The 22,310-nt window shown below is 37.3% G+C and overlaps 4 protein-coding genes across 4 annotated transcripts in view; 3 read left to right on the forward strand and 1 right to left on the reverse strand.

Moving 5' to 3' along the window:
- The window catches only part of LOC106085406 (SAGA-associated factor 29), a 70,058-nt gene that overhangs the window by 45,057 nt on the left and 2,691 nt on the right, over nucleotides 1-22,310 (reverse strand). The window lies entirely within an intron of this gene.
- Nucleotides 21-6,363, forward strand: LOC106085402 (farnesyl pyrophosphate synthase). Its single transcript, XM_059368656.1, has 6 exons — nucleotides 21-298; nucleotides 471-552; nucleotides 2,829-2,899; nucleotides 3,160-3,662; nucleotides 3,722-3,948; nucleotides 6,101-6,363. The coding sequence occupies exons 1-6, from the start codon at nucleotides 287-289 to the stop codon at nucleotides 6,280-6,282; spliced, it is 1,077 nt and encodes a 358-aa protein (XP_059224639.1). The 5' UTR covers nucleotides 21-286; the 3' UTR covers nucleotides 6,283-6,363.
- Nucleotides 14,685-16,101, forward strand: LOC106085408 (farnesyl pyrophosphate synthase-like). Its single transcript, XM_013249640.2, has 5 exons — nucleotides 14,685-14,700; nucleotides 14,759-14,829; nucleotides 14,897-15,399; nucleotides 15,460-15,686; nucleotides 15,748-16,101. The coding sequence occupies exons 1-5, from the start codon at nucleotides 14,685-14,687 to the stop codon at nucleotides 15,930-15,932; spliced, it is 1,002 nt and encodes a 333-aa protein (XP_013105094.2). The 3' UTR covers nucleotides 15,933-16,101.
- LOC106085379 (farnesyl pyrophosphate synthase-like) lies at nucleotides 17,085-20,572 on the forward strand. The gene is given in 6 exon segments (XM_059369964.1): nucleotides 17,085-17,122; nucleotides 17,685-17,779; nucleotides 19,315-19,385; nucleotides 19,448-19,950; nucleotides 20,000-20,226; nucleotides 20,282-20,572. Coding segments are annotated over 6 exon segments (1,116 nt in total). The 3' UTR covers nucleotides 20,464-20,572.

Consider the following 22,310-nt stretch of genomic DNA (forward strand, 5'->3'; position numbering starts at 1 on the left):
TCCAAAATAAATAGATTTTCTTGCACTTTTTTGACCAGTGTGACTTTAAAAGTTTTTTATAGTCACACTTTGTAATTATGCATCCACATATGCTCTCCAATGTGCATTGTACATATGTATATTTAAAATCATGGCGAAACAATTAAAGGTGGTCTCATTTGTACAACAACCACAAATTATATGGTGCAATCCGCCATCTTGTCATCAAGCTGATCGGCGTTTTGCCTACACACACAAAGAAATTTGTGTGCGTGTGTGTATACGTTTGTGTACATAAGCAGAGAATATGGGAGAAAGAAGATAACAACAAAGAGAATGCAAACAAAAATCTGTAATCTTAATACCATCAAAGCTGGCCGGCTGTTAACAGCTGTTCGCGTGAGGCCACCTTTTTAAATCCGCCTTGATTAAAGATGATTAAATAAAACTTTTTTCTAAATCACAATTCTAATACAAAATAATATGTTTGCAGAACGTTATCAACAATTCATAAGGATTTCAAGCCCGATGTTTTTGCTGAAGAAAGTCGTCAATTAATGGCCATATTTCCAGGTATTTTCTACATATAATTTTTTGACATGAATTAAAACAAGTAAAAGCGTGCTAGACCTTAGTAGATGTCGGTGTGTAATTGTGTGTAATTTCAGCCAATTCGAATAAAAATTGCGCCCTTAAGGGGCTCAAGAAGTAAAATAGGGAGACCGGTTTATATGGGAGCTGTACCAGGCTATAGACCGATTCAGGCCACGTATATTGAAGTTCATGAGAGAAGTCGTTGTACAAAATTTCAGCCAAATCGGATAATATTTGCGAACTCTAGATGCTCAAGAAGTCAAGACCCCAGATCGGTGTATATGGCAGCTATATCAGGTTATGGTTCAATTAAAACCATATTTGACACAGTTGTTGGAAGTCATAACAAAACACTTCTTGCAAAATTTCAGTCAAATCAGATAAGAATTGGCTCAAGAAATCAAGATTCAAGATCGATTTATATGGCAGCTATGTCAGGTTATGGACCGATTTGAACCGTACTTAGCACAGTTGTTGGAAGTCATAACAAAACACTTCATGCAAAATTTCAGCCAAATCAAATTAGAATTGCGCCCTAGTTTCGAGGTGTCTTCCACCATTTGATCTTTCCATCAGGCTGTTGGTCTTCCCGGTTTGCGTGTACCACCGTGTTTGCCTTCAAAAGACTTCTTTGCTGGAGCTTCTTCATCTATTCTGACACCATGACCTAGCCAACGCAGTTGTTGTATTTTGATGCGTGTAACTATGCTATTGTCGGCATACAAGCTCGTGGTTCATACGTCGCCTATATTCTCCATTAACGCAAACTGGTCCATATATTTTACGAAGAATCTTTCTCTCAAATACTTCAAGCACTGCCTCATCTGCTTACGCAAGTATCCATGCCTCAGAACCATATAACAGCACGGGTAGTATCAGTGTCTTGTATAGTGTAATCTTCATCTGTAGAGAGGTGGCCTTGTTTCTTAACTGCTTACTTAGTCCAAAGTACAATAGAATCTGTTTGCCAGAAATATTCTTCGCTTTATATCAAAACTGATGTCATTCTTTTCGGTTACGGCGGCGCCGAGGTAGATAAAGTTACTGACTATCTCAAAGTTGTGGTTCCCAAGTTTCTCCATTTTCTTTATCTGCTCGGTTGTACAGGGCGTTTTGAGAGTTGAAACCATTCATTTCGTCTTATCTCCATTTACTGCCAGACCCATTTTCACTGACTCTCTTTCGAAACTTTCAAAGGCTGCAGTTAATACTGACCCACCTATGAAGTCGATGTCGTCGGCATAGGCGAGTAGCATGTGTTCTCTTGTGATTAGTGTGCCATATCTACTCACATCTGCATCTCGTATAATCTTCTCCAGTAGGATATTAAAGAGATCACACGATAGGGTCTCTCCTTGTCTGAAACCTCGTTTGGTATTAAATGGTTCGGAGAGATTCTTTCCTATTCTTACTGAGGAACTCGTATCAGAAAGAGTCATCCTGCAGAGCATTATTAGTTTTGCAGGGATTCCAAACTCAGGTACGGCTTAAAATACCTTTAACGTATAGGGGTATCGAAAGCGGCTTTATCGTCAACAAAGAGATGGTAGTTGTTGATTCGTCCTTCTCGGGTCTTTTCCAGGATTTGGCGCAGTGTGAATATCAGGTTCAGGATGGATTTACCAGGTCTAAAGCCACATGGATAGGACCCAATTATCCCATTGACTTTAGGTTTTAATCTTTCACACAGTACTCTTCTTGTATGCGATGGGGACATTCCGTCTTGTCTCCTTTGGCACATTCCGTCTTGTCGCCTTTCTGGTGTACGGGACATAGTATGCTGAGGTTCCAATCATCGGATATGCGTTCTTCCAGCCAGATTGCGCGGGTAACCCGTCGGCTCCTGCTGCCTTTTTGTTCTTTAGTCGGGTCACTGCTATTTGGACCTCATTCTGACTAGGAGGTTAACACTCTATACCATCATCATTGATTGGTTCTGCGGTATCCTCTTCGCCGCCAACGTCGGACACTAGCAGTTGGGTAGAATGTTCTTTCCATATCCTCAGCATGCTATCCGTAACCAGATTTCCTTCTTTGTCTCTGCAGGAGGATGTGCCTGCACCAAAGCCATATGTTTGATGTTTAATTCTTTGGTAGAATTTTCGGACTTTATTCTGACTCCTGTACATCTCAATTCACTCACTCCCACGTCTTTCCATTTCCTTTTTCTTTCTGCGGAATGGACGTTTATCCTCTCTCTTTTAAGACAAACGAAAGTAAAAAAGTGATTAATTCTTCAATTAATCTCATTTCAGAAATTCAGCGCAATGTAGCTGAAATCACAGATGCCATCGACCCAGTTACCACCTCCTCGTGGATAACGCGCGTAGGTAACATAAACAGGATACACCAATATAAAGTAGCGACACTTGCCTAAAACACAAAAGTGCAAAGGCATCCATTAAATGTAGTATTGTCCACAAATGATGATTGAAAACGTCATCAAATAAAAGAAAATGTAAATTTAAAACTAAAGTGGGTTGATCGCTTACAGCTACCTTCTATTTGTGTATCGTGCACATTATGAGTATTACAAAAATAATGCTTTCCTATTTCTTGTATGGATATTTCTAATTCATTCCACAGTCTTTAGAGTATAATGTTCCCCATGGCAACAAATATCGAGGAATACTAACTGTACAGGCATATAAAAGCCTTGTAGCATCACAAAATGTCACTCCAGAAATGATCAAATTATCCTATATTCTTGGATGGTGTGTTGAAATGCTCAATTCATTCTTTCTAATTTACGATGATCTCATGGATGGTAGCCTCAAGCGTCGTAGTCGCATCTGCTGGCACAATTTACAGGATGTCGGTGTTACAGCTGTCAATGATGTTATACTTTTAGAGAACATGACTTATGCCTTGCTCAAAAAGTATTTCCATAAATCGCAGGGATATGTGAAAATAATGGAATTGTTTCATGAGACAATATACATTACAGCATGTGGGCAATGTATGGATGTGTTGAATGGTCGCAAAAGTATTATGGAGCTCACAGCTGAAAAATATCGAGTAATGACCCATAATAAGACAGCATTTCATACTTTCTATTTTCCCGTAGCCGTGGCTATGCAACTGGCAGGGTAAGTTCTAATGCTATTTCGGAACAGTAATATAATGTCAAATTGTCCGTTAATTCCAGTGTAAAGGATCAGCAATACTTTAAGCAAGCACATGACATTGCTATGGAATTTGGTTATTATTTTCAAGTTCAAAATGATTACTTGGATTGTTATGGTAAACCTGAAAAATCTGGAAAAATCGGAACCGATATTGAAAATAATAAACTTTCTTGGTTGGCTTTGGAATGCCTACGGCTTGCCAACGATGACCAAAAACAAATCATGAAGGAATGTTATGGCAAAAATGGTAAGAAATGTGCAATAGGAAAGAGTACATTGTTAAACTTCAATCGTATAACCAATTGCTAAGAGTAGGAGGATATATGAATTGCAGTCCGCCGGACCCTAACACCATATAGCATAGGTCTGACAACTGAAGTATGCAGCATAATTGTGGGGGTTCGAATATAACTGTTTTGTATTGGCCAAGCATAGCCTTTTCCGTCCTATAAAATTTGTTTACGCGTAACTGAGAAATTGAATGGCTGTCCACCAGACCACAATATCATGCAGTATTATACTCGAACATCTGCAGTTTACTATAAATTGTCGGGGATTGTGCAAGACGCGGATGGCTTTTTGACTCTGTTTCTTGTTTCTCCAATTTCTCAATTTCTTTTCATAAAATTATAGGTTATGTCCCTTCTAGAACTGACAAGTTTTTCTACATTGAGGATTCTCTCGCTGTCAAGGAATATACAATGGTAGCATTTCTTGGCATTGAATGTGCTTTCAATAATGTAATGAAGGAGTTGGAGTTTCTAGGCATCAACTCTACCGTAAGAAAGTTTATTAATAACTTACTTACTAAAAGATGCATTACGGCAGGCTTGGCATCTGTGGATCTTAAAAGATGGGTCAGCAGAGGAACATCTCAGGGAGGTGTACTGTCTCCTCAACTTTGGAATATAGCCATTAACAATATATCATTGTCTCTGGAAGAAAAATGCATAAGAGTGGTCGCATATGCTGATGACGTGGCAATTGCGGTTAGGGGAAAGTTTTCCAGCACTCTAAGAGATATACTTCTGGAAGCTCTACGTGCAACAGCAAAGTGGGCTACCGAAAGTGGCTTGGGTATAAATCCTTGCATGATAGAATTAGTTCTTTTTAGCAGGAGTTACAAGTTGCAAATCCTACATGTTGGAAAGGGCAAGAAAGGCCACTCTTGCTCTATACATCTGCAAGAGAGCCATAGTCAAAAGTTGGGGATTTAGACCGCGTGTCATGCATTGGATATATACTGCAGTTGTCGGACCAATAACGCTATAAGGTGTTGTTGTCTGGTGGACGGTGCTTCAAAAATCCACCTACTGCTCATTACTTAAACGGATCCAGATGATAGCTTGTTTGTCCATCCGCTGAGGACGACAACTTGTGATGCACCGAATTATATGCTACATCTTATGCGTCTGGACATTGTGGCTACCCAAATTGCAGCGATCACTGCCGTGAGGTTAAGAGAGCTTTCTCATTGGTCATGTGGCGGCTACGGACACTGTGTTATCCTTGATACAATATCCGATGTTTCAGGTAGTGTGGATTATACCCTACCTGAGACGCTTTTTGATAAAAATTACTGTACCATTTTTCCTGATAGAACCGATTGGATCTACGATATCTCTGGTAATAGAAGTTACATAGACTTCTATACGGATGGTTCCAAACTAAACGACCAGGTGGGCTTTGGGGTGTACTCTAAAGATCTAGAACTGGTCATATCGAAGAGGTTACCCGATCACTGCAGTGTGTATAAAGCGACATCCTTGCAATTAGGGAAGTGGTGGAATGGCTAAGATATAATATAATAAGATTGGCATAAATATCTTCTCAGACAGACAGGCAGCCACTGAATCCCTGGAGAACGTATTTCTGAACACAAAAACCCCCCTCGACTGTCGCAGATCTCTCAACGAGATGGCTAAACAGTTCAAAATTCACCTGTCCTTGGTGCCGGGCCACAGAGATATCCCAGGAAATTCTGAAGCAGACGAGCTTGCGCGACTAGGAACTACCTTACACACTCCAGGGACACTGGAATCTGTGGGTATGCCTCTAACGAAATGTAAGCTAAGTTTTCAGGACCAGGCCCGAAGGGCAACGAATGATAGATGGTCATAAAGAGGGGGCTGTGAGCATTCCAAAACTATGCGGCCTCATCTAGACTTGAAGAGGTCTACTGTTTTGCTGTCATTGGCTAGAACAGACGTCTCAGTCATTGTGTCCGTCATGACAGGTCATAACTAGGTTGAGTTGTCAACAACTTAATATCTTCTTAAGTGCACGATTAAACTTTACTTCTTCACAAACCTAAACTCCAATGGATTAAAAATTTGCCCTCAGCATAATAAGTTCTAGAAATTCATATAATTATTTATTTATTGATATTTGTATTACAGATCCTCAAATGGTGGAACGTGTTAAACAACTATACAAGGACCTAAAGCTAACAACACTATATGTTGCATATGAAGAAGAAACCTACGCAAGGATTAAAACTCTCATAGAGAAGTTATCAAGTTGTCCATTTTATGAGATATATTTACAAATGCTAAACAAAATTCATCGACGTGAGCGGTGAAAAGGAGTCAATAGTTTAAACAAAATAAATGCAAATGAATGAGCAGATGAATAATTGATCATATTTATTCTGTGCAAAATCGGAGATATTCTATTGTTCTATTTTAAACAATATAAATCTGTGGTAAAGATTATCATTCATGTTCTTTGTTTGCTTTTTTGTAGCCACCACCGAAAGATGTTCATTTAAATATTCGACTCATCCGTTTACGACACTACAAGGCATATGTTCTTGATCGTAGTAAAACTTTAGGTGTGATCAGTGCTAAAACAATAAAAACCAGTAAGGAAGGGCAAAAGTCGGGCGATGCCCACTGTATAATACCCTACACCTACCCTATAGGTACAATGTAGGAACTATATCCAATTCTAAACCAATTTTGATAGGCCTCGACGAGCAAATATGTTCAAACTGCAATAACTACGATTGACAAATGACAACATTATTGCAAATTGCCCAAAATATATATAGGAGCTATATCTAATTCTGAACCGATTTCGAGCAAACTTCTCAGATAATGTGATAGTCGTCGAGCAAGACGTTGTACAAAGTTTTCGAAAGATTGGTTAATAAATGCGCTTGCAATGGTTCTAGGGGTGAAAATCGGGCGAGATATATATATGAGAGCTATATCTATTGCAATAAATCTGAACCTTCATAAAAAAATCCTTCCTGCCAAATTTCGAGATAATCGGTTAATAAATGACCATTTGATTGCATAATTTTTGCAAATCGGACGAACATATATATAGGAGCTATATCCAAATCTGAGCCGATTTCAAGCAATCTTCTCAAATATTGTGGTAGTCGTCGAGGAAGGTGTTGTACAAATTTTTGGGAAGACGGGTCAATAAATGCGCTTCAATGGCTTTAGGAGTGAAAATCGGGCGATATTTATATAAGAGCTATATGTAAATCTAAACCGACTTCCATGAAATTCACCAAGAATGTCGGGAGTTATAAGAAAATCCTTCCTGCCATATTTCGAGAGAATCGGTTAGCAATTGACCCTTTTATTGCATTATTACAGCAAATCGGACGAACATATATATGGGAGCTATAGCCAAAAGTGAACCGATTTTTTCCAATTTCAATAGGCCTCGTATTTAAGCCGAAAAACATACCTGTACCAAATTTGAAGGCGATAGGATGAAAATTGCGACCTGTAGTTTGTACACAAATTAATATGGACAGACAGACGGACGGACAGACAGACAGACGGACATAGCTAAATCGAATCAGAAAGTGATTCTGAGTTGATCGGTATACTAATCAATGGGTCTATCTCTCTTCCTTTTGGGTGTTTCAAACAAATACACTAAGTTATAATACCCTGTACCACAGTAGTGGTGTAGGGTATAAACATTTAAGATATTGAGCTGAAATGTAGCACGCCGAAATATGAAATTGGGAGTTGTATTAGTACCACTGTGGCACCACATTGGGGCTATATTTGATATATGGACACTTTTTTTTTTAATACACTCCACCATGTGACCTGGGAAAAACTAAATTTGCTATTACGTTTGTAACTCTTCAAAATAGTGATTTGAGACCCTACAAGGTATATCTTATAAAAGGTATATATAAAAAATACAATTTGTGTTTGTTTGTCGGTTTGTTTGTTTGTTCCGTATAGACTCAAAACGGCTGAACCGATTACATTGAAATTTTCACAGATTGTGCAGGTTGGTCTGGAAGGAAACATAGGCTATATAATTGTTTGATATCGGGAGGGAAACGGGCCCTTCCCCTTACCCAAAAATAAAAGTAGCCCGATCGGAACAGTAGGGGATTCAAATGAAAGGTATTCAAGAGTAGAGTACGAATTTCATAATAAAAGTTGGGACCATGTACCTGGGGGACCGCCCCAACCCCAAAACCCCTTAAAATAGATTTGACGATCATGACAATATGGGACTCAAATGAAAGGTATTCGGGAGTAGATTACGAATATGATCAGGAAGTAGGAATAGGCTTTCTAATTTAATGATAATGGAAGGGGGTGGACCCTCTGTTATCTCAAAAACACCACCCAAAATCAAAAATGGACCGATAAGGACAATATGGGTATCAAATAAAAAGTATGCGGGAGTAGATAACGAATCTGGCATATAAATTCATGTCGAAGTATAGGGGGTCACCCCACCACCACAAAAACGCCCAAAATGGGTACATTAGCCAATCACGGGTTTATGGGACTCGGTTTGTTTGTTCCGTAAAGACTGAAGAACGGCAGAACCGATTTTCTTAATTTTCGCATATTTTGTAGGTTGTTCTGGAAGGAAACATAGGCTATATAATTTTTCGGTATCGGAAGGGGGACAGACCCTCCCCCTTATGCCAAAACGCAACCCAAAATCAAAAGTGAACCGATCGGACTATATAGGTATCAAATGAAAGGTACAAAAGAGTAGAATACGAATATGGATATAAAATTTTGAGTATAAGTACACATCGGGCCGCCTCAAGCCCAAATCTCCCCCAAACGGATATATTGGACGTTCATTTCAATATGGGACTCAAATGAAAGGTATTCAGGAGTAGATTTCGAATCTGGCATACAAAATCTGATCGAAGCATAGGGAGTCACGTCAACCCTCAAAAACGCCATTAGACCCATATTGATTAAATGATACTTGGCTGAACCGATTTTCTTAAAATTTTCATAGATTGTGTACGTTGTACATTGTGTCTGGATTGTGTACGTTAGGCTATATAATTTTTAGATATCGGGTGGAGGCGGCCAGAGAAATTAGTCTGGAGTTATCAGCGAAAACTATCTGATGATACTACATTACCAATGTTCCACTTTAGAATAAAACTATTAAACATTTTTGAACTTTTAAACTACAATCAAGACGTTTGCCATATATTAATACAGGCAATTTTTTCCTAATGTTATACTTAAATTTATTGCTTAAAAGCATAAATATAATTTACGTCGTTATTTTGTCTGCTTTTTTTTTGAAATCGTTAAAATAATGGTAAAATTTAAATATAAGATGCAATATACAAATTTTTGGAAGTATTCATGAAATATTTAGGCTATTTTCAATTTTTCATTTTCTGTTTTAGCAAAAAAATACTGCTGTTACAACAAAAATGTTTGCTGTTGTATAAACTCAAAGATTATACTTATTTTTTGTATGTGCTTATGAATTACTAGTTTTAAAATTATGAATTCGTAGTCTAAAAACATATGAATTGTATAACGGTTGAAAAGGCACTGAAATTAAAGTAACAAAATGTAAATGTCATGAAAATGTACTAAAAAAAAGTTACAAATGCCGATACTCGAAGACTTCTTGGCGGGCTTAAATAGCTAAACTCGGCCACTTGGATAGTAGCAGCATTCGAGTCGGCAATAAATTGATAAAATCAGCATAACTCCTTGTTTTACTTTCCCCCTTTTTTTATTTCGCTCTACGGGTAACCTCTTTCACCTTAGTATATTAGTGAAAACTGTTAGTCTGTGATCCCACAATACAGTCCACAACCAATTGATGGCATAGCTCGGATAACATCCAAACCATCCACATCCTAGCATCTCATTGGAGCGGCCCCTTTACGTGCTGCACGTCTCGTCCATTTTTATTCAGCTTTTTTTGTTAACAAATTGTTCTGAGTGTAGAAGCTATATCTGCACCGATGCCCATTTGCAATCCCTAACCAACTACAAATATATATGAGCTATATCAAGTTATTGACCGAGTTATGGACCGTACTTGTCACGGCTGTTAGAAGTCATAGAAAAAAACTACCCCCAAAATTTCAGGCAAATCGAATAATAATTGCGTCCGCCAGAGGCTCAGAAAATCAAATTGGGAGATCGGTTTATATGGCAACTATATCAGGTTATGGACTGATTTAGATCATACTTAGCACAGTTGTTGGAAGTCATTCCTCAACGATATGTGCAACATTTCAAAAAAATTGGATAAGAATTACACCCTCTAGAAGCCTAAGATATCTAATCAGAAGATCAGTTTACATGGCGGCTATATCAGGTTATGGACAAATTATGATCATACTTCTCACAGTTGTTGCGAGTAATACCAAACCAATATGTTCGAAACTTTAGCTCAATCGGATAAGAATTGCGCTCTCTAGAAGCTCAAGATGTCTAATCGGAAGATTGGTTCATATGACAGCTATATTAGGTTAGATTAGGTAACAGTGTCAGTCCTTTACAGACTCACTTAAGACAATTTTAAGTCCATTGTGATACCACAGCAGCGACAGAGCGAGGCTTCCGGCGGGAATCGAACCCACGACGCCGCCTATGACGCTGAAAAAAATTTTTAGCGTTGGTTTTCCCCTCCTAATGCTGGCAACATTTGTGAGGTACTATGCCATGTAAAACTTATCTCCAAAGAGGTGTCGCACTGCGGCACGCCTTTTGGACTCGGCTATAAAAAGGAGGCCCCTTATCATTGAGCTTAAACTTGAATCGGACTGCACTCATTGATATGTGAGAAGTTTGCCCCTGTTCCTTAGTGGAATGTTCATAGGCAAAATTTGCATTTTTACATATATTAGGTTATATACTAATTTAGACCATACTAAGCACTGTTGTTGGAAGTTATAACATAACACCTCATTCAAAATTTCAGCCAAATCGTATAAAAATTGCGCCCTCTAGGAGCTCAAGAAGCCAAGACCCAAAATCGGTTTATATGGCAGCTATATCAAAACATGGACCGATTTGGCCCATTTACAATCCCAACCGACCAACGCTAATAATAAGTATTTGTGTAAAATTTCAGGCGCCTACTCTTTCGAGACGGACTACAGACTGATGAACATGACTATCTCGACTTAAAATGTCATGACGACCGCAATTAATATACCCCCATCCTATGGTGGAAGGTATAAAAACTTGAAAAAATGGATTGTTTGCATTTTCATTGATTAGGCTTTATTGAAAAAATTTGCTTTAACGCCCTACTCTTTTCTTTCTTTTTTGTAAAGAAGACATATTGTAGATGCGTTTTAAGTGAAGTTTGAATAAGATATGTAAATGTAGACGGGTGCAATATGTACATAAAAATAGGCAAATTTGGAAAAACAACTCGATTTCGCAAAAAGCAAAGATCCTCCATTTCGACTTAGGGTTTTCTTAGTTCATATCTCCCCTAAACCCATGCAAAAAAATTTTTTGCTCCAAAGATTTGTAGCCTCCGAAGCTAAGTTACTAAAGTCAATAGAAAGGATCTGTGCAAAATTTCAAGTGGATATCTATATTCGTTCGACCCGGACATGGTAAAATCGACTTAGAATATCAAGTATGTATATGTATATACTAATAGTCATTCCCCTTCCTTTAGTGGTTAAAATACTACAATATGATTGTTGTAGAATTTACTTAATTAACGGTGTTATCTATTATTTTCCAGTTTAAAATTTAATTTTATTTAACCCAATTCGAAACAAGACATTCGAGCAAGTAAACAATTTGCATGTAGTTGGGTCAGTGTCTAAACAAGAGTTAATCGAAATAGAGCTAAAATGTTTTCAATTGCTAAAAGTTTAAGTTGCCAGAATTATTTAAAATTGAATAAACATATAAGCAATATCAATTTGTTAAGGTAAAATACAAGCAAGATGTAATCGAAAAGTTAAAAAATTGTGGAACCCAACAAAAAAATATCAGAAAAAAACTGCACAGAATATGAAAGAAGAGGCAAAAAGGGAAGACACGTGTATCGGCACTTTGAAGTTTACATCGAAATGTAACAAAATACGTGGGGTAAATTTTCCTACATCTAGCCATTTTTCTAAATTTTATATTCTAATATTTATATCTGATTATAAACTTATATAGCCCCAATATAAATCGGATTTGACTTCTTGGGCTCCTTGAAGCTTCAATGAAGAAGACAAAAGTACACTTATGTCCTCCAATAATTACGTCAAGTCCACCCAAATAGGTTCATAAATATATGTCGCTCCCTTATAACCCGATTTTCGGGTTTGACTTCTTGAGCTTCTAGGACCGATTTGAACTTTGGTTCATGAAATACACTAGTGTCCTCCAACACTCACAACGAATCCTAAGCCAATAGGTTGTTAAATATATATAGGGCCCTTAAAAACCGATACCCCGATATGACTTCTTGATTTAATAGTTACAAAATAATACAAATATAAAGTGAGTTAATAAATGCCAAAACAGAATGGACGCGCTGACATTATACAAACAAAAGTCAAAAAAAGCAACGCACAAAACGAAAAGAATTTTTAACTTTGACCCCTAAAAATCACTACTTCGCGTATGGCAACACAGAATGACGCTCCATTTCAGTCGTCAAAGTAGGAAAAATTTTAACTTTTTCGCGTTGCTTTTTAGGGATTTGTCTGCAGAGTTGCATTTATCAACGCAACGCTCCAAAAAAGCTCAACGCGATTCTTCTGTTTTAGCCTTAAGGGTACATTTTTAGCAGAATCCATGGTTGTGATACATAAGATTCGGCCCGACCGAACGCTTTTACTCGTTTTGTTTGAATTTGAAAGTAACATGTGCTTTTTTGTGCGTACGCCACATTGACCTACAGCACAGCGACGGGCCGATTCATTTGGTTTGTCTGTTTGCGCTCTTTTTTCTAAATCTTTAAAATCCTTTCATGATTTTTCGAACATATTACACCTTGAGATAATTTAAATTCAATGTTTTCTATTCAAAGAATACAGCAAATGTGTAATGTAGTCAAAACCCTTTGACTGGCATGGTGGATCGCGATTTCTGATACGCCATGTATCTTTATATGATACGCTTTGTATCTTTATCAGAAACGATATCTTTTTTTGATATCCAATTGAAGAGCCATATGTTTAGGGAACTGCCCTACCCGAAAACACCTGCCTATTTATATAAAAGCTATTTGATGTTTAAATTGAATGATTTTCGGGAAATTGATACTCATTTTCGGGACCCTGGGGTCCATCCCACCCTCAAATATAATTTATTTACCGATCATGCCATTAAGGGGCTCATATAAAATGTATCTGAAAGTACAGCACGAAGCGTATATAAGGGCCAAGTGTTTCTCTAAACCGGAAATATTTACCGATGCGATAATATAGGACTCAAAAGAAAGGTATTTGGGAGTGGAGCAAAAATTTACCCAGGAACACCCTCAAATATAATTTATTTACCGATCATGCCATTAAGGGGCTCATATAAAATGTATCTGAAAGTAGAGCACGAAGCGTATATTTACATTAGTGTCTCTATAAACCGGAAATATTTACCAAAACGATAATAGGACGCAAAAGAAAGGTATTTGGGAGTGGAGTAAAAATTTACCCAGGAACCGAGAAGAGGCATACTTCTCACTCATCAATGAAAGTTTTCCGATTCAAGTTTAAACTCAATGATAAGGGACTTTTTTATAGCCGAGTTCGAAAAGCGTGCCGCAGTACGATATCTCTTTGGGGAGAATTTATTACATGATCATGCATGGCAAATGTCGCCAGCATTAAGAGGAGATCACCATGGCTTTAAATTTTGTAGGATGTTATCGCCAGAATTTGAACGCAGGCGTTCAGTGTTATAGGCGGACATAGGCTACAGTGGCACGAATTCGATATACACATTCAGGGCGAAGTGCCCCAACCCTAAAAAGATATTAGAGAGTTAAAGAAGGCGCAGCGAAGCGGGCCCGGTTCGACTAGTAATGCATATATATATAAAACTATTATATGTTTTTTTCCCTTGTGAAACTCCATATCACTAATAGTTAAGACCCTGTTAATAAAGTTTGCAGCAATGTTGAATACGATCCGTTTTGGAAGCTTGGATTGGAAGTTCACCCATTCTTCTCGAAGCTGTATGATTTTGGTACCAATTAATCGGTAGTTTGTTCTCGTACCTGAATGTCATCGTATCTATGTACGATATTTCGCCCTTCGATTACTTTTTAATAGTAAATTGAATGCGATGGACAAAGCTATTCAGATTCCTCAACATATACAGTAGACAACCAATATAAGAAAGTCCAAAATTTTTTACTATTTTTCACATTGTAATTTAATAATCTTTGGAAAGTCGTCTATATTTTGGGGTACTATGGCAGATGTTTATTGGTTTCTCTCTAAGAGCTCTTCCATAACGATGTCAGTCATAAATGGGGAAATTTAAATGCCATTCGTAGTTCTGTGCTTTTATTGATAAATGCTGTCCTTGTAAATGTCGATTCTCCTGGATGGAAAGGAACTTTAAGCGTATCCAAAAATCGTTTATGTATAAAGGTGAGGAGACACGGAGAAAACATTTTTTTCGTCTTGCGAAACATGGGAACTTATAACAAACTTAATATTTATTACTAATAACATAATTACATATTATTTTATCTAGACAAATTCGCTCCTTTTTATCAAAGGCGGATGAACGTGATTTTATGAATACAGTTCCAGGTAAACTTGAATAACTAATTGTTAGCAAAAGGCCATTACAAAACAAACATAATTTCAGAAATTCTACATGACATAAGGCAACTATCAGAGAAATATAGCACTAAAGATACTTCACAGTGGTTGACAAAGGTAATATGTTTTCTAGTTCCAAACCGCCATGCAATAGATACACAATGATACAAATTTCCATTTCAAGTGCTTGGAATTTAACTTAACAAAGGGCAAAAAGAATCGTGGATTTTTAGTAGTGCAGACGTTTAAAGAACTTGGAAGAACGAATACGAACGTATCAGCGGAAAATATTCGTTTATCATATATATTGGGATGGATTACAGAGATTATGCAGTACTCCATTTTAATGGCTGATGACATCATAGATAATAGTTCTACACGAAGAGGGCAAATATGCTGGCATAATCTAAACGAAGTTGGACTAATGGCCATAAATGATTTTGTTATGGTCCACAGCTCTGTTTATGCTTTACTTCAAAAATATTTCAAAACTTCCAGTTGCTATTTTCATTTATTTGAACTCTATAAGGAAACAATGATGATCATGGCTAGTGGCGCATCTTTAGAGTTGCTAATTTCCAAAGGAAGCGTTGAGTCGTTTTCCCGTTCGCTATATGAAACTATAGTAACAAATAAAACAGCGACTACTCTCTATTTTCCCTTTGCCTTGGCCATGCACTTGGCAGAGTAAGTTTGAAAAAAATTTAATACTGCTAGAATATGTAGTGACTAATGTGATGTTATAAGCGTTACCAATCCAGAGGCTTTTCGCCAGGTTAAAATAATTTCAATGGAAATGGGACGTTACTTTCAAGTACAAGATGACTATTTGGATTGTTTTGGTGATCCTAAAATTACGGGCAAAATTGGTACTGACATAGAGGAAAACAAGTGCTCCTGGTTGGCCGTAGAGTGTATGAATCGTGCCAATAATGAACAAAAGCTAACAATGCTTGAATGTTATGGAAAATATGGTGAGATATTTTGGTCATATAGGATTTTCACATTATTGATGATCATTTATTCAAATTTTAGATCCTAAAATGATACAGCGTGTCAAAAATCTATACAAATCTCTCGAACTACCGAAATTGTATACAAACTATGAGGAAATTATTCATACAAAAATAAAGCGACTTATATCGAATCAAACATCGAATGACGTTCCCTGCAATACTTTATTACTTATGCTGGACAACATGTATCAGCGGACTCATTAAACATTTCCGGAACGACAGTCAAAGCTGCATCAGATATCTAACGACATCATGCGATGACAGACAGTATCGAGGAGCTCGTACTTTGCAAACACTATAAATGGTGGAGCGCATATTTTACTTGTTAGTCTTTATTAAAACAAACTGAAGTCTTAAGATAACTGAAGCTGTAGTGGGCGTGTTTTTGTCTATTAGAAATAAAAACCTAAAAAAACCCTTGTTTTTTAAAGTTATGCAGAAAAATGTGTTTTTTTCTTTGTAATAGTAAAAGATTGGTGAGATCTGGCCAGGAGCAGCACTAGATTTAGTCAAGAAGAAAGATATTCCTTCTCGACCAATGGCGCATGCTTGAATACCAAGTATTTCCTCAGCCCCTGAAGCGATACTTGGAAGACTAAGGGAATGTAATGCCAATATTTCAAACACCAGGCAGTGTGGATTACACCGTACCTGAGCCGCTTTTTGATGAAAAAATACTGTACAACTATTCCTAATACAACCATTTGGAACTATGATATCCCTGGTAACAGAAGTTACCTAGACTTCTATACGGATGGCTCCAAACTAAACGACCAGGTGACCAGGTTCAGCCATCTGTAAAGCGGATGAGCTTGCAAGACTAAACACTTCCCTACACATTCCAGGGACACTGGAATCTGTGAATATGCCTCTAGCGAAATGTAAGCTAGAGCTACGCGTTCGACCGCTATCGTTCTTTCGACAGACGGACGGACGGATGGACATGGCGAAAACATTTAAGAATGTCGTGACGATCTAGAATATATACACTTTATGGGGTCGCAGAACAATATTTCAAGGTATAACAAACGGACTGACTAGATTAGTATACCCCCGTATACTTTCGCTTTTCACTCTGCATACTTCACAAAAGTAATCCAAGTTTCGTGTTCCTGCATATGAGCTTTCAAGAAAAACACGTAGAAAACACGACGAACATTTCTCACAATTGAACTGCTTGGAGGCGTCCTGATTGTGGCTCATCATGTGCTGGTCTAACTGCATTTACAATAGGTATTAAAATATGATTTCCAAATCGTGCACTTGCATATAATTAAAGTCTTTCTTTGAGGGCAAGAGTTTTGGACACTGTTTGCAAGCAAACTCATTGGTCCTCTTTTGGGTCGATGTTATGTGATGTTATGTGTTACCGCAGAAATCACGAGGTCCCAGCAGTATGTATGAACTTGTGTCTGGTAAAGTCTAATTTGTCTCTGCGTTCCTACAGGCAGATGGCCCACTTATAACTTTACCTATGACGCTTGTTTGATGGTCCGTCGGCCAACTTGTCTATATTCCGTCGAACTCTTTTTCTTTTCTTGTTTCATATTGCAAAAACAAGGAACTTGAGACTGAAATGTATGTTTTTTTTTTGCTTTAGATACTGAAATTAACGACAGTATCGATGGTTATCGATATTTTTTTGAAAATTTTCGAAAATATCAAATGTTGCGAATATCGATAGTTTGCCAGCTCTAGTATCCATGACAATAATGGCATTTGAGTCCCATATTGTGCTAGATATAAGCTTGTGATGTTTTGAGTAGGGTAATTGGCTCTGTTTTTGAAAACAAATTTTTTGTTTTTAGGCTAAGTACGTGCAAGCGAATATTCGATAACGATAATTTCGCTTAGGACATGTCAATACATTTCCTATGGTACCCAAAATTTCGCCAGAGGTCCATATTGTCATGCCACTATTAACACTTATTACTATTTTGTTCTTTTTTCCTGCAGAACATTTTCAACGCTACAAAATCATTCTACGCCGGCCCCATCCACTGCTCCAAAATCGACAGATGAACAACATTCCTTTGTGGCCATATTTCCAGGTAGACACATACACGCACTATTTAGTAAAAATGAATAAAGCCTTTTACTGACTTCGATTTTGCGCCCCAACACCTTGTCGAAACGCAATAAAATGCGGTATATTTCGCAACCAATTAATAGACAATTTTCGTGCGAATGAAGTTAGTACTAGGCTTTAGGGCAGTATGCACTTGAGAACTGCATGTGTCCCAAAATTTAGCACTCAATAGCCACTTTGACCAAAGCATTTGTCTGTTACGCATTCCACCTAACAATACAAAGTTATCTAGAAACACACGTACATATACCATGGAGTGAGAGATGCCCGAACATTTTAGTAATCGTTCATTGGATGGGTTTTTTAATTTAGTAGACGGACATCGTGTGTTGTTTGCAAGAGAGCACCACTCAGATGAGTGCCATATAAAGCCAAAGCAAGCAGAGGAATGAGGCATAAGTGTTTTTGAGCGGCGTAGATATATTCCGTTAGTTTTTTGCACTTGCCTTTTTTTGAGTGAGAATTACTTTATCAGTCGCCTACGTGATGTCTGTCTGCGTCTGTTCAAAAACGAGAGGCGTAGTAGTAGTCTTCCGAAAGATGTTGGTTTTTGATACCAGTCAATCAAAATCTTATGGTTCTGCCTTATTATATCCATGTCTAAGTATGGTAGGCGGTTGTTACACTCTTTTTCTATAGTAAATTGTATGCTTGAGTTAAAACTATTGATTGATGTCAAGATGTTATCCATTTTACTGGTTTTAATAATCCCAAAAAGGTCGTCTACGTATTTGGTCAAGATTTTAGGTCTAATATCACAGTTTCGAAGGCATTGCTCTAATAGTTTCTTCATCACAATGTCGACTACTATTGGCGAGGCTGCTGATCCCATAGGCATATCTCGTTTTTGCATGTATATTCTGCCTTTGTACATGAAATAACGATTGTTTTGTATGCAAAAACGTAATATTTTCAGGAAAAGGCCCTTCATCATGGATGTAAATCTTGAATTATCGCCCACATACATTCTATGGTTTTGATTGCACAATCTACTGGAATACTAGGAAACAATCACACAACATCAAAGGGAATCATCACTTGATCCGAATCTACCACAGTGTTTCCTAATTTATTTTTGAAGTGAGCCGAGTTATTCACGTTTCGGGTCTACGCAGTCCGATTTAAGGGCGTGGGGGACAAACTCGCATGTTTCACTGTGGAACAGCGAAACAGTAGGTAGGACAGCGAAAATCCTATGGGGGATCCAGATCGTGATAAGATGAGGCTATTACTGAGAGAAAGTAAAAAGGAGGTCAGTATAGCTTTTGGTGTCATAACGGGACACATAGGACTACGAGCTCACTTATGCAAAATCGGTGCGGCAAGTGATAGCATGTGTAGGTTATGTGGGGAACATAATGAGACGTTGGAGCATTTCTTTTGTCATTGCCCGGCAAGAATTTTGATAAATTTCAAAGAATTGAATTCGTTGCTCTTTTGTGATAATGAACATATTTCACATTCACAGACGACGTTAAAAACTTCTCCTATTTACAGACATTGTACGAGACCTGAAAGAAGTTACCGACAAAAAGATTCGCCCAGAGGTTATCTCGTGGTTTGAACGCGTAAGTCAGTATAAAATTTCAAGTATTTTAATTCTTTAACACTTAATAACTACCAAAACTAGGCGTTAACATATAATGTACCACATGGCAAGCTAAATCGTGGCTTACTGACTGTACAAACATACAAACATCTTGTATCAGCAAATTATTTGACGCCGTACAATATAAGGTTGGCCCAAATTCTTGGATGGTGTGTAGAAATGTTACATGGCTCCTTTGTGCTCTATGATGACATTGTGGATAATAGCTCAACCCGACGAGGTCAAACCTGCTGGCACAGACTTCTTGATGTTGGCCTAAACGCTATTGGTGACGCAACAATGTTGGAAAATACTATGTACAATTTGCTGAAGAAGTATTTTAGATCAACTGATTGCTATTTGTAGCTTTTGGAATTATTCCATGAAATAACTTTTATCTCGGCCTGTGGTCATAGCATGGATTTGCTGAATACCAAAAATGATGTTTTCTCATTTTCCATGGAAAAGTATAATGCCACAGTGGTAAATAAGGGCGCTTATTACACATTTTACCTGCCCTTTGCCTTGGCATTGCATTTAGCTGGGTAAGTTGAGTCATGTCCTGCAGATTTCTTATTGTCCCTTTTTACTTAGCATTAAAGATCAGGAAGTTTTCTTACAATCCAAAACCATTTTACTCGAAATGGGCCATCTCTTTCAAGTACAAGATGATTTTTTGGATTGTTTTGGTAAACCCGAAATAACAGGGAAGATTGGTACTGATATTCAGGATAACAAGTGTACTTGGTTGGCTGTGGTTTGCATGCAAAGGTCCAATGAAGAGCAAAAACAAATCATGAAGGATTGCTATGGAATAAATGGTGAGACTTTCGCAAATCGAATCAAACTATATTAAAAGTTTGCTCTTCTTTTTAGATCCTGAAAAAGTTAAAATAGTGAAAGAACTTTACCATAGCTTGGAACTTCCTAATATATATACAACCTACGAAGAGAAATCATATGACAGTATTAAAACTCGTATACAACAGACATCTGGAGTGGTGCCACATAGAACATATTTGCAACTTCTTGATACGCTATATAAACGTAATTTATAAGCACGGTTAGCCAACAAATAATATGGGGTGAAGTTCGAATTCTAATTGAATATCATAAAATGCCACAACATGATGTTTTATGTTTTCCATGAATCAAGCCAAATCTTGATTTAACACCAGGATCAAAAATCTGAAGTCCTTTTTGGGATTTACGAAAATGTAAACAAGTTAAAAATTGGATCGCAGAAAGACCTTAAAAATATGAACTACCAAATTTATCAAATCATATACACAATTCCAAACACTATATCATATACTTTTGTACCAATAATACAAATACATCACGCTATCGGAAAGTTTAATTTTTATATATAAGAGATGTACAATTAGCTCAAATAGAAAGACATTGTTTTAAATAATTCTAGGTTATTTGACTACCAAGTTGCCCCCCAACTTAAAGGGTCAACGTAAATGGTAAGACCTTCGATAATGTCCTAACTGATTCTGATCGAATAAAAATTCTGTTTATAAACAAACCTGAGTGTAAACAATCATTATGTTGAGATAACTAAAATAACTTACTCAAACTCTAATATAAGCAGAGAATTGATTATTAAACTATGTCTAGGAATAGATTGAAATTGAAAAAGTATCAATGGTACAAAAAACTCAAACAAGTACATATCGGAACTTCGAAGAAAAGTTTTACAGATGTCATATAAAGACCAATGAACACTTCATTAAGGAACAGCGGGAGAACTTCTCTCATATCAACGATTGATGTCCAATACAAGTTTAAGCTCAATAGTAAGGGACCTTCTTTTTTATGCCAAATCCGAACGGCTTGCTGCAGAGCAACACCACATAGCGAAGAATTTTACAGGGCTGAATACCTGGTAAATACCTCACAAGTTTTGCCAACTCACAGAGTAATTAAGACCAATAAGCACTCCATTAAGTAACAGAGGGGAATCTTCTCTCATATCAATGATCAGGCGTTCAGCGCCAAAAGCGGACATGCTAACCTCAGACCTACGTTGGCTCCCAAGAATTTCCTATTAGTCCTTAAAAACGTTAGACTTCTACTTTAACAAAATATAGTGCTTTAACGAAACCTTTTACACTTTAAAAGGAAAATGGAAAATATGAAAATGCTTAATTCAGGCTATGATAATGATAAACATTTAACTATTAAAATTATTTTCTTCTATTTGTTTTAAGTCAAATCTGAAAATTGGTTTATATGGCAGCTCTATCAAAACATGGCCCAATTTGACCCATTTACAATCCCAACCAACCTACACTAATTAGAAGTATTTTTGCAAAATTTTAAGCACCTAGCTTTACTCGAATGAAAGTTGGTGTGCTTTCGACATACAGCCAGAGGAACGGACAAGTTTAAATTGGTTTAGAAAGTCAAGACGATCAATAGTATATATAAATACTCTGTTAGATCTCATAAAAATACGTTGCAATTTTATTTTCAAAGAATATTTTTTTGAAATGCCATTTCATAGAAAGTTTCATAAAAACAGGATTTTGTCGAGTGATACCCCAACAGTAATTTCTATGTGTCTGCCTGACTGCCTATTATAATCACACTGCATATAAACCCTTAGTGCAGGGTTCGATTCATAAATATTCCGCGCATAGCACTGCTCCCCCGCCGAGAATCTACAACAACAAGAACTACTGCAACAACATTACGCTGAAGTTTTTAAATTTTACACAGAGCTTTCGAGCTAAAACTAGTTTTTTACACCCTACACCTCTAATGTAGTACAGGGTAGTACAACATAGTGGAATTTGTTTGCAACAACCAGAAGGGAGAGAGATGGACCCACAATCCCATGGCAGGCAGTTGTAGGTAACGGATTGGCCCGATGCAGTCTAGGCTAGGCTAGGGC

This window comes from Stomoxys calcitrans, chromosome 5, assembly GCF_963082655.1.
Source record: "Stomoxys calcitrans chromosome 5, idStoCalc2.1, whole genome shotgun sequence".
Classification (NCBI taxonomy): Eukaryota; Metazoa; Arthropoda; class Insecta; order Diptera; family Muscidae; genus Stomoxys; species Stomoxys calcitrans.

Excerpts from the sequence above, each read along its gene's own strand:
- LOC106085408 (XM_013249640.2), top strand. Across the intron at positions 15,400-15,459 it reads TTGGCCATGCACTTGGCAGA|CGTTACCAATCCAGAGGCTT; the intron begins GTAAGTTTGAAA and ends TGATGTTATAAG. Across the intron at positions 15,687-15,747 it reads TGAATGTTATGGAAAATATG|ATCCTAAAATGATACAGCGT; the intron begins GTGAGATATTTT and ends TTCAAATTTTAG.
- LOC106085402 (XM_059368656.1), top strand. Across the intron at positions 553-2,828 it reads ATTAATGGCCATATTTCCAG|AAATTCAGCGCAATGTAGCT; the intron begins GTATTTTCTACA and ends ATCTCATTTCAG. Across the intron at positions 3,663-3,721 it reads GTGGCTATGCAACTGGCAGG|TGTAAAGGATCAGCAATACT; the intron begins GTAAGTTCTAAT and ends CGTTAATTCCAG.